Source organism: Antedon mediterranea, chromosome 8 (genome assembly GCF_964355755.1).
Source record: "Antedon mediterranea chromosome 8, ecAntMedi1.1, whole genome shotgun sequence".
In the NCBI taxonomy this organism is placed as follows: Eukaryota; Metazoa; Echinodermata; class Crinoidea; order Comatulida; family Antedonidae; genus Antedon; species Antedon mediterranea.
The window spans coordinates 6561359-6577226 of record NC_092677.1 but is presented as its reverse complement, the minus strand read 5'-3'; the positions used below and the strand labels follow the sequence as shown (position 1 = coordinate 6577226).

General features: G+C 32.3%; 1 protein-coding gene across 3 annotated transcripts in view; it reads right to left on the bottom strand.

Annotated features, from left to right (window-relative positions):
* Positions 1 to 281: 281 nt before the first annotated feature.
* Positions 282 to 15868, bottom strand: part of LOC140056699 (uncharacterized) — a 31258-nt gene continuing 15671 nt past the window's right edge. The window contains exons 7-12 of one of the 3 annotated variants that reach the window (XR_011846803.1): positions 15331 to 15471; positions 13442 to 13559; positions 9787 to 9899; positions 3359 to 3483; positions 2625 to 3208; positions 282 to 569 (exon numbers count right to left, since the gene is read on the bottom strand). Coding sequence is in view for 2 of the 3 variants with exons in the window: in XM_072102163.1 (XP_071958264.1) it covers positions 3367 to 3483; positions 9787 to 9899; positions 13442 to 13559; positions 15331 to 15471 (489 nt within the window). In the remaining variant the exon portion in view is untranslated. Of the gene's footprint in view, positions 570 to 2137; positions 3209 to 3358; positions 3484 to 9786; positions 9900 to 13441; positions 13560 to 15330; positions 15472 to 15868 lie in introns of those variants that run through there. The other 2 variants (XM_072102163.1, XM_072102162.1) reach the window with 2 other exon arrangements.

Genomic DNA, 15868 nt, shown 5'->3' with positions numbered 1-15868 from the left:
TAATTGTTGAAAATGAAAGTTAGTATTAATAAAAATGTCAAGTGTATTCAATGTTGAAATTATCAACGTTGAAACAACGTAACGTTGACATAACGTCGGAAGATTGATGAAGTTAGCATTAACAAAAATATAAAGTTGATTCAACGTTGAAACAACGTAACAATAAGTAACGTTGAATTAACGTTCGAAAACGTATATTTCAACGTTTACTTAACGTAGAAATTATCAACATTGAAACAACGTAAGAATAAGTAACGTTGAAATAACGTCGGAAAACGTTTATTTAACGTAATTATCAACGTCGAAACAACGTAATAAGTAACTTTGAAATAACGTCGGGAAACGTATATTTCAACGTTGATTCAACGTAGAAATTGTCAACGTAATAATTTAGTTGAATATGAAAGTTTACATTTATAGCTCTATTATTCAAACCTTATACAACTATCAGTCTTATTTTCGGTAACATTCATTCATCATGTAAAAAGCAAGAGGTCTCAGTAACGATGTTTAGTTTTCCCGACGCGCCAAGCGAGCACACAGCTGTCGAGTCATTCTGCACACGCTCTCTGAAACATAATGGATGTGCAAAATATTACATAATGCGTATCGAAACGAAAATTTGCTAATGTTGCTCTACCAACGTTAATTTTTTGCATTTTTTTGTTGAATATATAATTTTAATGTCACATAGGCCTAATAGTTATCCACTTTCAACCAAGAATTGGATCTAAACAACATTTATTTAGCTAAAAAAAACTTTAATTTAAAGAAAAAAACGGCTGCCAGGCAACGGATTTTTGGTTGAATTTAACCATTTATGTTATTCTATAAGTGAAAACATTTTTGTTTTTGTTTTTTTTTCTACGGAAGAGATTAACTTTATTAAAACTAAAAAATAACCTATTCAAAGTCTGATTTAATTAATCTTCATTTTTAATGTTTTTGGGGGACAATACAATTGACCTTACGTTGCAATCCGATGAAATATAGATTGACAAAAATGTCTAAATATTGTTGCAATGCTGTTTTAATTTTTAATATCTAAAAAAGTTTAAAATCAATAATGCAAATACTGGAAATAATCAGCTGTTATCTGTAGCCTGATGATAATTTGAATGATGAAAACAAATCTAGATTGTTTTTGTTTTTTGGTAAACATCATAAACTCTACAATGACATATTCTATTATTAATGGCGATCACACTAGTTTGGTGCTAAAATAATCTTATAATAACAATAATATTTTATTTATAATAATGTTTTTAATAACCTTGAGCAAACGTATGTTTTTCATTTTCATGGTGAAAATTAAAAAATGTCAATACCATAATAGTTAAGTTGTTTTCCTTTGCAGTGAACATTTATTTATAATTCTTAACTTTTTAAATGTCATCAATTTGTACTGTGTTGAGAATTTAATTTATTTTGTTTTGCCTCATGTCACCGCTGTGTCGGTTTTGTTTTTCTTTTGCATATTTATACTGAATAAAAAAAATAATTAAATTATAATAATAATAATTAAAATGTGTACTGTGTTTTGTGTTTTTTTTATTTTTAAATTCTCTACTGTGCAGTACACATTGAAATGTCTTAATGTAATGCACTGAATAAATAAAAATAAATACATTAATTAATTAACACTTGTATCATAGAGCTCCATTGAGTCACAAGTGGATATAAACAAACACTATTAACAATGTTACAACTAGATTGATGCTAAAATATTTTGTTTTATACTGCTTTGAGAAAATTATGTATAATTAATTATAAAGTATATATTTTCACGCTGCTGCTCTAGCCCGCTACGTCACACGAGATGACTCATTTATTAGATGAAATCAAGCAGCAGTTATAGTACTACACTTTGACATTTTTGTTAAAATGGAAACTGACTATAATTTATAGGTACCAACTGTATTTCTGGTATTTATGAGTCCCATGACAATACTGTATTTGGCTGTCAGAATTATTATCAAAACAGTCCATGATAGTTTTTGTTTGTAATATGATACTTCACACTTGAAGTATCTAAGGCGTGATGAAGTGACCTCCAGACTTGACCTTAGCAATAAAATAAACTAAATTGAGTCTGTTTCATATCAAAGTTATTCACTTCTGTAACAAAATTCACATTATAAAAAGAGAAAAGAAAAATATTTTTCAGAGGGACAATATATCTTTAAAACTGTTACGTCAATAAGCGTTTTTTGTAAGAAATATTTCTTGTTTATTATTCAACATTCCTAACTGTCAATACAATTTCGTATATTTATTAAAGTGTGAAGAGACTTCCAATTGGGTCACCTCTAATGGCTTGACCTCTAATGGCTTGACCTCTGTGGAGACACCTTTATGTGGATATCAAACAAATATTTTGCTTTTTTAATAGCTTTTCTTTAATTTAATAAAATGTATAGTGTAAAAACTCTGTTAATACCATTTTGTATATATTGTTTATATAATGGAAGTAGCCACTATGGGGACATCTCTATAGCCAGACCTCCATGGGACTAACTCTAAGTGGACATTAACAGCATTTGGTGTAAATGAATATATTTAAAAGCAATTAAATAAAATTACTGGTAACCCAACACCATATCAATAACTACATCTTAACTCACACACAGCCTTTGGCAATTCAATTTGTTGAGTGATAGCTGGAAGATGCACGATGTACTTTCAATTGACAAGGTCTGTCAAGGAAGGCATTTTCCTAATAAATTAACAAATTGGAGTTTGTTTCTGCCATCTACAAAATGTCAGAATACCCACTTTAGGCTTTGTTCAAATTATATCTGCCTGTTTTGAAGATGTTGCTGTAGACATATTCGCGTCAGTGATAGGAGCACTTTTTTTATGTATACTTGTTTGTGTTTGTGAATGTGATGTTTTGAGAAAAGTAGCCTTGAATGAAACAAGGAAATCCAATCTCAAATCAAAGCTCATTCGCTTTAAATCCTCGTTTCTATGATGCTACAACAGATGACAGTCAGAAAAATGTGACTCTTCAGTCATGCCATTAATTGTCACAGAGGTTTTGATACAGAGATACAGTGGTCACTGGAAAGCGACAACGAGAAGGACGTCCAGCAAACGTTGTGTGGTGGTTTTCCGAATGATCGCACGATCAAAACGGTACTGGGTATGATCAACTAGCATTCATGTTCCCAACTAATCATCCATTCATAGAAGTATTGATGTCAATCTGTGGTGACAATAGAATGGACTCGAATGACATAAAATAATGGATTGGACAAGGATTGGCAGCGTGATCAACCTCTGAACAGATCATTTTTTATGTGAAAAATTACCATCGCAGCACGATTTGCGCCACTGAACTAAGAAAGACACATACCGTCAATATCACCTAGTTTGGTCTTCATGTTTTGCAGTCATTTCTTGTATATACTCATATTCAAAAAGATCTTCCAAGTCTTCATCCAGTGATATGCTCAGCTCATTTAGAAGTAAATCAAGTGACTACAAAAAAAAATTAATTAAACAATTAGTTTTTTTTTTCTTTCATTCACATAATCTGAAATTCATTAAAAAATTATATATAGAGCAATATATAAATCTAAAGTATAAAAAATGACAATGCTGTGGGTATCAGTGGCTGGATCTCAATGGAGATACAAAATAAAATAGACAAAAAGCTAAATCAAAATGATAAAGTAAAACAGCCAGAATTTCGGGCGACACTAGCTCTTCATCAGTGCCAGTGCACTGATAAAAATATATATATATATATTTGAAATGATTAAGATGAGGAAATCTGTAAGAATGTGACAAAGTCACCCAACCGAGATACGAACCGGGAACATTCTGCTTGATATGCAGATGCCCTAACCATTAGACCACTGGGGCTTTCATGGCCCCCAAACTCGATTGGATAGCGACTCCTTTTAACATTCTCCGTGTGGTTAGGCGGAACAACACTAGTCCCTCAATTGTATGCACGCGCATTAGAGATCAAATTGATACGCTCTCATCTTTACAGTATCTTTATTCACAAAGCTGGGTCTCCGAAGAGATAAAAAAAACAGGCACAGAACATTAATTCACTCCAACAAACGTCACTCCAACCGAGTCGGGTTGGAGCAACTATTTATCATTCACACAGATTTCCTCATCTTATATACAGTATATATTTGTATATAAATCCAAAGGTTAGGATATATTTAAATTACAATTGAATAAACCTAAGAATCAAACCATCTTCAACCAGTTAATCATGCTGTACTTGGCTATAGCTAATCTTATTTTGACCATGTGACCAGTGCTAGATAAATCAGTGACTATCGTTATTCAGGATGTGTCATGCATCATCGACAACCCACATCATAAATTTTTATCAATAAATTATGTATATTCGATTAATTAATTTACCAGCATAAAATAAATACAAAATATTTAAATAAAAAAAACAACAAAGAGATGAAAACATGCTGGTCAGGGGCAGCTTAAGCAAATTACATAAAAAATGTATCAAATTAAATATCAAATTGGTGTAGCTATAAAAAAACCAAACAAAGATACAATTTTAACGAGATGTGGAAAAGAATCCTTTATCGTATTTTTCAACCAGGTTCTCATTCACACCTGAGTGGACTGGAGTAAATTTCTATCTTAAATTGAACATGGGTATGATGATTCCTAAGTATTCAGCTACCACAGCTCATTGTGTATTTTTTACCTCCGCCAAAGAGGTATATGTAATCGGTAGCGTGTGTTTGTTACTTGGCCAAATTGAAAATTGGCCAAGTATGTTGATCTGTTTGGTTTGTGTGTTTGTTTGTTTGTTTGTTTGTCATCACTCTAGCGCTCACAGTTTTGATTCGAATGACTCCAAATTACTACCATACATGTCACCTGGTGCAAGGACGACACCGCCCAATTTTGGTTAAAATCCGGACCACGGTTCCAATTCTGGACCACTTTTAAAAATTATTTTCAGACCTGCTAGTGTTAAAAGATAGGACAGAATTATCAAAAGCCGGTGAGCAGTCTTAAATTAACAAGTAAACTTAAATTGCATTTTCTCGAGAACAACTTGTCCAAAAAACTTCATTTTTGTACAAGAGGCAAGAGTTATAATTTGTGATTTGTAATTTTAAAACATAAGTTGATTTAATATACAGGTTTTTTGATGCGAATAGTTTACAAAACCTATTTCTTTTCAAATTCACTTGTTTGATTTTCGCGTTGCTGATCTATTGTTAGTCAACTGAAGCTGTTGTTAATTGAAAGGCTTGTTACATAACCACACCAAACTTGCATACACATGCTTGTAATGAAATTAGCGTAAATCACAAACAGCAAGACACACACAAATATAATATATATATTTTTTTTTACCGGAGAAATCTTATATAGGAGAATTTTACAGTAGGCGGAGGTATGCACTCTCGGAGTGGCTTTCTAGTTATATTTGTGTATTATATAAAGATACGACCAGGGCGTCTTGGTAGCGATATTTCCTTTCGTACATAAGTTGGGGACCCCTCATAAAAAGTCACAAAATAAACATGAATATTCATTAGTCATATACATAAGGTGTGACGTAAGAATTGAGCTAACTAATATTCGCTAATGCAAACGCTTTCTGTCGAGCTGTCTGTGTAGTAGAGTGGATTAGACTATGGACTTTACATGTCGATGTATGGGGTTCGAATCCCATGAGCAACTTCTTTTTACTTTATAGTGAGATAGAGATTATTTAGATAGTTAGGTTTAGTGATATTTAGGAAATAGTTCGGCTATCTTTCACATAAAGGCCCATTTACACTAGGACGATAACGATGGACGATAAATATATAAGCATGCATTTTTATTACTTAACAAAAGAAATTAGAAAGGTTTTTGTTCTAGAACTATAGGATAAACATTTATGCTGTCTTTGATAAAAAAATTATTTTTAAAATTCCAATGAAATGACGTCAAGATACATAAAAACAATACAATCGTTGTATTGTCATGATATTATTGCTCTTACTAATCATGACGTCATTTGATTAGACGTGTTAAAATATCATTTTTATCAAAGGAAGCATAGATGGTTATTCTATAGTTCTAGAATGAAAAGTTTTTATATTTATTTTGTTTTATGTATGAAAAATGCATATTTGTCAATTTATCGTCGATCGTCATCGTCCTAGTGTAAATGGGCCTTAAGGGGTCCCCAACTAATGTACGAAAAATAAAATCGTATCCTGGTACTGTATGTCAATCATTGTGTAATACTTTGTTTGTTAATCTTAAAATCAAATTCAGTATTGCAATTTGCTTCACAGATGATTTACTGTAGACATTCAAGAATTACTAATACATAATTTAAATAACATAGTGCTTCAAATTTTAGAATAATGTATGATGAATCCAATAATAAATCAAGCACTTAAAAACTGAATGAAATTCTTGTCAAAAGGCAGAAAGCAACACAGAAGGCTCCGAATCATTTAATTGTTAATATCTAGGTGCGCTTTGCTAGAGGAATGAAAACCCTCTTCTGCATCATCTACAATTTGTTTTTAGTTATCTTAAAGGCCCATTTACACTAGGAACGATAACGATGGACGATAAATATATAAGCATGCATTTTTTTACATAAAACAAAGAAATTAGAAAGGGGTTTGTTCTAGAACTATAGGATAATCATTTATGCTGTCTTTGATAAAAATAATATTTTTAAAATTCCAATCAAATAACGTCATGATAAATAAAAACAATAAAATCGTTGTATTGTCATGATATTATTGCTCTTACTAATCATGACGTCATTTGATTAGACATGTGAAAATATCATTTTCATTAAATGAAGCATAGATGGTTATTCTATAGTTTTAGAATGAAAAGTTTTTATATTTCTTTTGTTTTATGTATGAAAAATGCACATTTGTCTATTTATCGTCGATCGTTATCGTACTAGTGTAAATGGGCCTTTAGAGAATTTCGTGGAGTATAGCTTATTTGCTTTTCCTTTATACATGTTTCAATACCGTTGTCTATTTTGTCAATTCAATAATGATGAAAAGCAAACAAAATTTAATCTAGAATCAGTGTAAAAACAACAGTTTCAACATCACTATGGTTACGGACTTCTAACAATCAGTAAAAGATATTTAATAACTCTAAGCAATGTTATGACAACTATCCTCTGGACAATTACTTTCAAGATAACTATCACCTGGACAACAGCTAAGTGTGGCTCCCTATTGGAAACAACACAACGACGTAAGCAAAATGCAAGCGAGTTGACCAATCACAAGTTTGCAAGATCCATTGGATCATAATTTTTTAAATTGGGAACTAAGCTGTAACACTACAGTATGCTTTCTACTGGATAAACATAGAAGACCATAGAAGACTAAAGAAGACCATACAAGACTAAGAAGGCCATAGAAGACTAAAGAAGAACATACAAGACTAAGAAGGCCATAGAAGACCATAGAAGACTAAAGAAGACCATACAAGACTAAGAAGGCCATAGAATACCATAGAAGACTAAAGAAGACCATACAAGACTAAGAAGGCCATAGAAGACTAAAGAACATACAAGACTAAGAAGACCATAGAAGACTAAAGAAGACCATACAAGACTAAGAAGGCCATAGAAGACTAAAGAAGAACATACAAGACTAAGAAGGCCATAGAAGACCATAGAAGACTAAAGAAGACCATACAAGACTAAGAAGGCCATAGAAGACCATAGAAGACTAAAGAAGACCATACAAGACTAAGAAGGCCACAGAAGACCATAGAAGACTAAAGAAGAACATACAAGACTAAGAAGACCATAGAAGACCATAGAAGACTAAAGAAGACCATACAAGACTAAGAAGGCCATAGAAGACCATAGAAGACCATAGAAGACTAAAGAAGACCATACAAGACTAAGAAGGCCATAGAAGGCCATAGAAGACCATACAAGACTAAGAAGGCCATAGAAGACCAATGAGCGAGTGGCCGAGCGGTTAAGACAGTGGAACCATAATCCATAGCCATAACATCGGCAAGGGTTCGAGGCTCACTCGCTCCATGGTTCAGGTGGTAGAACAAGTCTTCTCGGATAAAATTCTATATATAAGGTCCAGTGTATGCTTATGTATTGCTCGTATGCACTTTAAAGAACCTAGTACATATTTCAAGATGAGTAGGGGGTTACCCCGGTGTACTAGTCGTGAACAGACATAAGGGCGTCGGTGGTTGGCTGCCGATGACACGATGTGACTCTTAGGGGAGAAGAATGTTGTTGAAAAGGTGTAACATCTAAATCCACAGCGCTCTGATCTTCATAAAATAGTGCTATATAAATGTCGCATTACATTACAATAGAAGGCCAACAAACAAAAATAAGGAAGCAAGAAGAGTTGTTTCTAACCATCTATATTAAGCATAATATACAATGATCTAAACAGGTACCCATTTATACGCCTGGGTGGAGAGAGGCAAACGTAAAGTGTCTTTCTTAAAGCGTGGTTCCCACTAGCGACGCAACACAAGGACGTAACGCAACGCAAGTGAATAGACCAATCACAAGCGATGGCTTATTCGCTTGTGATTGCTAAACTGTCTATAACTTCGCTTTTCATTGGTTAAAACGCTTGCGTTTACGTTTGTTTGTTTGTTCATTTTTATACTGGGTGACCTCTTCAGTCAAAGACTGATCTCCCAGAGGGCCCAGTTGGTGATCAGTGGCTGTGATGTACTAATACACCGGGGTAACCCCCTACCGTCTCGAAAGATGTACTAGGTTCTTTAAAGTGCACACGAGCTAGTTGTGTACACTGGACCTACGGTTTATAGTCCTTATCGGAGAAGACTCGTTCTACCACCAGAACCATGGAGTGAGTGAGCCTCGAACCCTTGCCGATGTTATGGCTACGTAATTACGGTTCCACTGTCTTAACCGCTCGGCCACTCACCCTTGCGTTACGTTCTAGTGGGAACCAAGCTTTAGGATACAAGCAATTCAGCGATAGTTGGATTCGAACTCATGATCAGTATAACTGTAATCCAACATCCAAAACACTGCGCCACATGCCCTTACATGGTCTATCTGTTTAAAACTAGGCTGGTACAATGCACTACAGAATACTAATATCTCTAATACTTATTATAGGGTATTTGTCCCAAATTGTGTTAAATGTATTGAACACTGCTATATATTCATCGCTGTAGTTAAGTTAGTTGAATTAGTCACATAGGCTTGACCAGTGATGATGATAAATCATTTCATCTCTATAATTCATGTCCGAGGGCTGGTTTTATACGTCTATCGAGTAGAATAATTATTTACGATGTCAATTCAAAATCTGACAGCTGACATTCTGATTGTTAAGACAGTTGCGACTAAAATTCTATCTGAAATCGGGTTATTGTTAATAACTAATTAACTTTTTAATTTACAATTGGTGTTGCAATGCTCGTTTAGTGATATGTCAATCATTTTGCATATTTTGTTGCTTGGCAAAGTGCCAAGTTCTGTATATTACTTGTTTATGTGTTTGCTATAGTTTGTTGTTTTGTAAAATAATGGCATCAATTACTTTTTAAAAATAGCTTTACGCCAGCAGACTATGTTTATCATAGCCGGGAAATGTCTCATTTATTAAACGTGTCTATCATTCATATTTATTCACTATTTTTCCCCTGTAGAAAAGGAAAATCTGCCCGAGGGCCTTGGTTTCACTTGTCATTACTCTCAATACAATCTTTGGATGGAGCTTTGGTTGTTTCATTTAACACTCTTACTAATCCCATCCAAACATTTTAAAAACTTACATAATCTGTTGTTATATTCTCATGGAACCTCTTCAATGGTACTACATCACATGAACTTTGACCTTCATTTGACAACAGTTTGAGAAGATGAGTGAGTTCACTTGCTAAAGTACCTTAAACCATGAAGATAAAAAAAAATTAATTTCATGCAAAAGTATGGAACTGTAAAAACAGTGCTTTGGGAGGATCAATAATAATGTTATTTATGAGTACAAATGATAAAAATTTTACCTCTCACTGAGGAAAATTATGTTTTATAGGCGTTAGAAACAGTGAAAGAAAACATCTCCTGGGCAGAAGTCAACACAAAACAAGTTCACATCCTAGTACTTGAGAAAATTTCAATATTTCAAATGAAAATAAAGTAAAATCGTATGATTTGATCAACTTTATTTGTTTCTTTGTGAAACCAACTATAGAAATGATTCCTAAAAATATGATCAAACATTGGAACATCATTTGACTACGATAGTTTAGGGATAAACATGTTTTACTTATTGATTATTGACATTGGTGTGGTGTTTGTTTGTGCAAAAGCAATTGTTATAAAAACAAAAGTATTTAAAATTCAACAGAATTATTTATCAGTACCTACCTAAATTACCAGGTACCTATTATATAGATGCTAGTAATATATGCAGATGGTTTATTTATTTTTTTAAAGCTTTGTGTCAATCCATGAAGTAAAATAATGGAAATGGCAACTTTATAATCAGTTTGCAAGCTGGTAGATAAACATAAATTATGTATCAATTTTTTTTTTCATTTAATTTTAAAGTGTTTTACAATAACATTTTTTTTAAACTGTACATACCATATGTGGTCATTAAAGATGACTGGATTTCAATAGACAATAGAATTATAATTCAAAATTAAAAGTATAATTGTATCACTTTAAGCACATACAATATGATACAAATCTGTTTTTATTCTTGAAAAGCTCATTTAATAGATTGAATTACTAGTTTGCAAAGAGGTTTAGTTAAAAAAACCATGAAAGTAAGAAAAACAATTGTACAATTACAATAGGAATTATACTAGAAAGTATACTTGCCAATTTGTTCAGTGGTCAGTGTGTGAGATATTAAACTAAAATTGTATATAGAGCCCTCTATTTTAACTAAAAATAATCACAAAGTTGGCTTTCCTGTACTACATCAATCACAAAAATGGGGTTTTTTTGGGCGACAATGCATTCTCTGTCTATTGTCCGAAACTTTGGAACAGCATCCCTATATTCGACAGGCTCCTAATTCTCGTCTTTTTAAGTTAACAAGTAAACACGTATTTGTTCCCTAACTAGCATTTTGTATTTATTTGTTGTTGTTTCTGCTAATTTCTCTGTACAGCACTTTGAATTTTCTGGAAAGGCACTTTATAAAATAATGAATAATAACAATAACAATAGTTTAATATAGTAATAATGTTTTTTTCTGAATATTTTTATGGATGCGTAAGAAATAGCCGCACACTAGTAAGGCATAACGAATCGGCCCTCATGCGTGAGACTCATGCATTATGCGTGAGAGTTGGCAGGTATACTAGAAGATGATTTTAGCAGATATGTACACAAAGTTTATTCCACAGGGTTGAGAATTTCTATTTCCATTAATTGTTCCATGCTAGAACATTAAGAGTATAAATTGATTGACTTCTTGTATCTTGAGTAAAAATGTTGCATAAATTAGAATAAATTTGTTGAATAAGATGGTGCAAGATGGAGGCATTTAATACCATAATCAATATTAAAGATATTAATATTTTTAGGACCAATGTTTATGAGAGGATAGTAGTGGGGTACAATACAAACTACCTAGGTAGCCTCTGCTGGTGGTACATAAATCGTTACAGACAAAGAATGAATTGTTTAACATACTGGGCATACAGTATGTATGTTTTCACAGCAATTGTAGATATGCCACATCGGGATTGATGTAGTGTAATGCCTCTTTTCTTCCATTATCAACAATGTTTGCATGACTTTTAAAGATAACTTGTGTAAATTCAAACTATTAAGGTACTGGGAAAAAACATTACATGGTTTTTATAAGAAGTGTCACAAATGCGAAATTCAGCCCCGCATCTTACATTGTTGTTTTTCAATAAATACAGAGGGCGCTATATAAATAAGCACGGATAGATCAAATAAGTTGTGTCAATGGTTTTCGTAGGCCAATTTGTTTGGCTAAAAAACAACTGTCAATTATATTACAAGGACTTAAGGACATTAATAATTGAACTTTAGTTCTGTCAGTGTAAATCAACAAGTTAAATTATTTATATGAAGAAAAAAAAATAAATCTGTTGGAAAACTAATGTGCATGAAACTTGTCCTTCTGAAAAGGATATTAAGCACATGATTCATGTGACTTCAATGCAACTTGAAATGAGTTTAAACTTTACAAATTGGAGATGATAAACAAGGATATCGGAAAGCATGATGAATTAGAATGTTTTTGAAGGTTTTATGTTCAATTTGAATTTACAATTGTACATTTCATTTGTATGTACTGTATATTTAGTTTAGTCAAATGTGTTAGCTTTAATGAAATTTACATCTCATTTTAGTTTGTAGTTATAATGAATATTGCTTTTTATATAACACCTAAATAAATTCCTGTCATTTGATTGGACGATAGTGGGTCACATGTTGTGCAATAGTACACACTATTTAATTATGATTTTTTTAAAATACAGAAACACATTTCAAGATAACTTTACTGTGATTTTGAACATGAAATCCAACAGCGCTGACTATTTTAAAATTTATAATAACATTAAACACTTTTTGGAGAGATTATGTACTAATTTTATATTAGCTTTAGATCGTTTATATTATTTTGCTTAATTATTGGAAACAACTCTACAAGACGTGTTGTAAGAAAATAGAATTAGCCTAGATCAGTTACAGTTGCCTGGCGAAGTTTTCTAGCCTAAGCTCTTTAGCCTTGATTAGGCGTTTGTTGACATAACTAACACCAAAATCAAATAAATGTTACTGTTTAAATGTGAATAAAATGTATACATTTTATTCAATCTGATTCAAATGACAGGAATCTATTTAGATGTTATATAAAACAAATGATGAATGCTTTATATTCATGGAATGGTACAAAAACAGCATTTGGTAAATGATGAAAGGTATATTTCCATGAGGCAACAGCCACATCATGCCATTATTTGTACCATTCCACTCATACATTTATTATTTGTATAATGTGCCTCGTCTCCTACATGTAAAACCTAAATAAAATGATTTTGGTGACTGATTATAAATGCAGACAAAACATGTAATAAGTTACTACTGTACGTCCATTTGATATTTTAATCTTCTTATTATTAAGTTATTTAATTCCAGCCGTTATTGATACTGAATATTCTTTTCAGTCTCCATAATCCACAACATATTACTTTTAATTAATTTACCGTTTGTACACTTCTGATAATTGATGTAAACAATATCCTCTTTTCAGGCTTACCGTCCAGTGTGTTACTTGTATTTGGAACAAATTGCACATATGAAACCAGTTTTGGTGGCCAAAATTGCCCCACCCAGACAGGTTTTGACAGCTACAAATGGTTCACTGGACCAATTTTAGCAGCCAATTTTGCCTCGGACAGATTTTGTTGACAAAAAAAAAATCATTCAACTTACTATCCAATAACATATCTTTTACTTCTGAGTCATTCCAAACTTGCCTGTGATTGGTCAATTTCATAAGAAGATGATCTAATTGGAGTCCATCAATTACAAAATTGGTCATTGAAGATAACTGTTTAAAAAAGGTTAATTTTATACAATTTTAAGATTATATTTTTTTTATTTTCAAAGAATACTGACCAACTTTAACTAACCAAACCAATTTGTGTGTAAATAACTTTGTAGAATTACTAATCATTTTAATGAATCTTAATAAAAACATTACAAAAAAATTTAATGACAGAAAACAAGAAGATCGACGTTTCGGAACCATCATGGAACCATTTTCAAGATCAAGTGATCGAATAATACAAAAACAACAAACACCAATACTAATTAATTGGTGTTTTTTGTTTTTTTCCTTGATGGTTCCGAAACGTTGATCTTCTTGTTTTTTGTCATTAAATTTTATTGTAAAGATATATAGCGTCTATTAATTCTTAATAAAAACAGTAGCAATAATTCAGTCTTCCAGAGCTGAATGTTCAAAGCCTCTAAGCGCTTTTATCAATTATATTTGGAAACATATTTGCATTATGTGGCAGCTAGTAATGAGCACAGTTACCAGGTACCCATTTGTACCAGAGTGGAGAGAGGCAAATGTAAGTAAAGTGTCTTGCCTAAGGATACAAGCAATGAGACAAGCATTATCTGATTAGTTCAATGTTCAATACACTGCGCCACACTCTTTCAACCAATCAATTTTGATTTATATTTTCTAGAGTTAAAAAATCCTATTTATAGGTGTTTTTCTAGTTACATAATATGATTTGTAAAATTACAACTTAACAATCCTTAACAAGTAAAGAGTAATTCATCCAAGTATTGAAATTGTTAATGTATTATAATACTTACTAATTAGTTAAACGAATCTTAATAAAAATAAGTAATCTGTTTGATATATTATCCAAAGTCAAAAAAACTATTTAGGTGTTTTGCTGGTTGTTTAAATTTGCAATATGATTTATTGTCCATTTCAAAGAGCAGTTAGCCTAGCTGGTAAAATTACGACTTAAAAACACAACGGTAATGCATGCGAGTATTGAAAATGCCAGTGAATTTATAATAGTTAAATTTCTCTCGACTTTCCCATCAGTGTGAGCACAAACATTGGCAATAACCCTATTTGTTGATCGGCCCGGAGCCAACCTTTAAGATTATGGGTGCATTAGTGGTAGTAGGGGAAAGTTCAATACACATGATGGTATTTTAAAATTACTTTATCAACAGACATTGTAACATATGTTCAATCTGATCCTTTTAATGATTCCAGTTAAAATTCAATTTAGAACATGGTCAAAAGCAGGAATTTACTAATGTTTGTTCAGACATGGGAGTAAGCGACATTTTAATCATGTATTCACCCTCAGAAGTATCAATTAAGCAAGCTGTACAGTAACATTAACATTGTCATTTATTTGGCACCTTCACAATTATCAAAACGCTTTACAACATCGATCATCTGGTGAACATTACTTTTTAGGAAAAAAGGTGGGTTTTTAAGAGTTTTATTGAAATTTGTCACTGACGAAACTGAATGTTCACCAGATCATTGGTGAACTGGAGGAACATAAAGTTAGGTAACATCGCATCCAGACCCTGCCTTTTGGGACAGACCCATTAAAAGTATTAAAGAGATTTTTCCATAAAAAGAACAAGGGCCAATGTTATAACACTACTGTCAACCTCTACTTAAGAGATACCTGTATTAAGGGGACACTGATGGGGGACAAAGGTGTCCTCTTAATAGGGATTTTAATGTATTATGTATCTTTTTAAACGCGATTAAAAACATTATATTTATTGCAATGCATAAAAATATAACTAAATCATTATTGACTTACATTAGTTTGTGACACACTATTTGATTTGACCTCTGACATCAGTTGACTTTGTATGACATCATGCACCACTGATGACAATGCATCATTGTATATTTCATCTGATAAGTCATTTTGAAACACTTCTGTAAATATTTCAGGTATCTAAAAATGGAGACAAAATGTAAAAGTATTTTTATGGATTGACGTTAATCTGTGAATTGGAAATGTGGATTGATGTCATAGGATTAAACTTTGTTTCCACTTGGTTGCACCACAATTGGCCATCTAACTGCCACTTGTGATCGGTCAGTTGACTTGTTTTGCACTATGTTGTGTTGCATCCAAGTGAAAAACCAGAGAAGAGTTAAATTAATTAATTTAACTCTTCCCTGGAAAAACAACCTTACAGTAAGACTTTGCAGAACTATCGAATGTTTCCGAACGTGCATCGTCTTTGGACAACGGATAAAATTGTTCAATGAAGTGTGATGAAATAAAAAAGCTCCTCATTGGAAATTATTTAATAAGTTTCTCTTCAAAACATAGACAAGGCTACTTG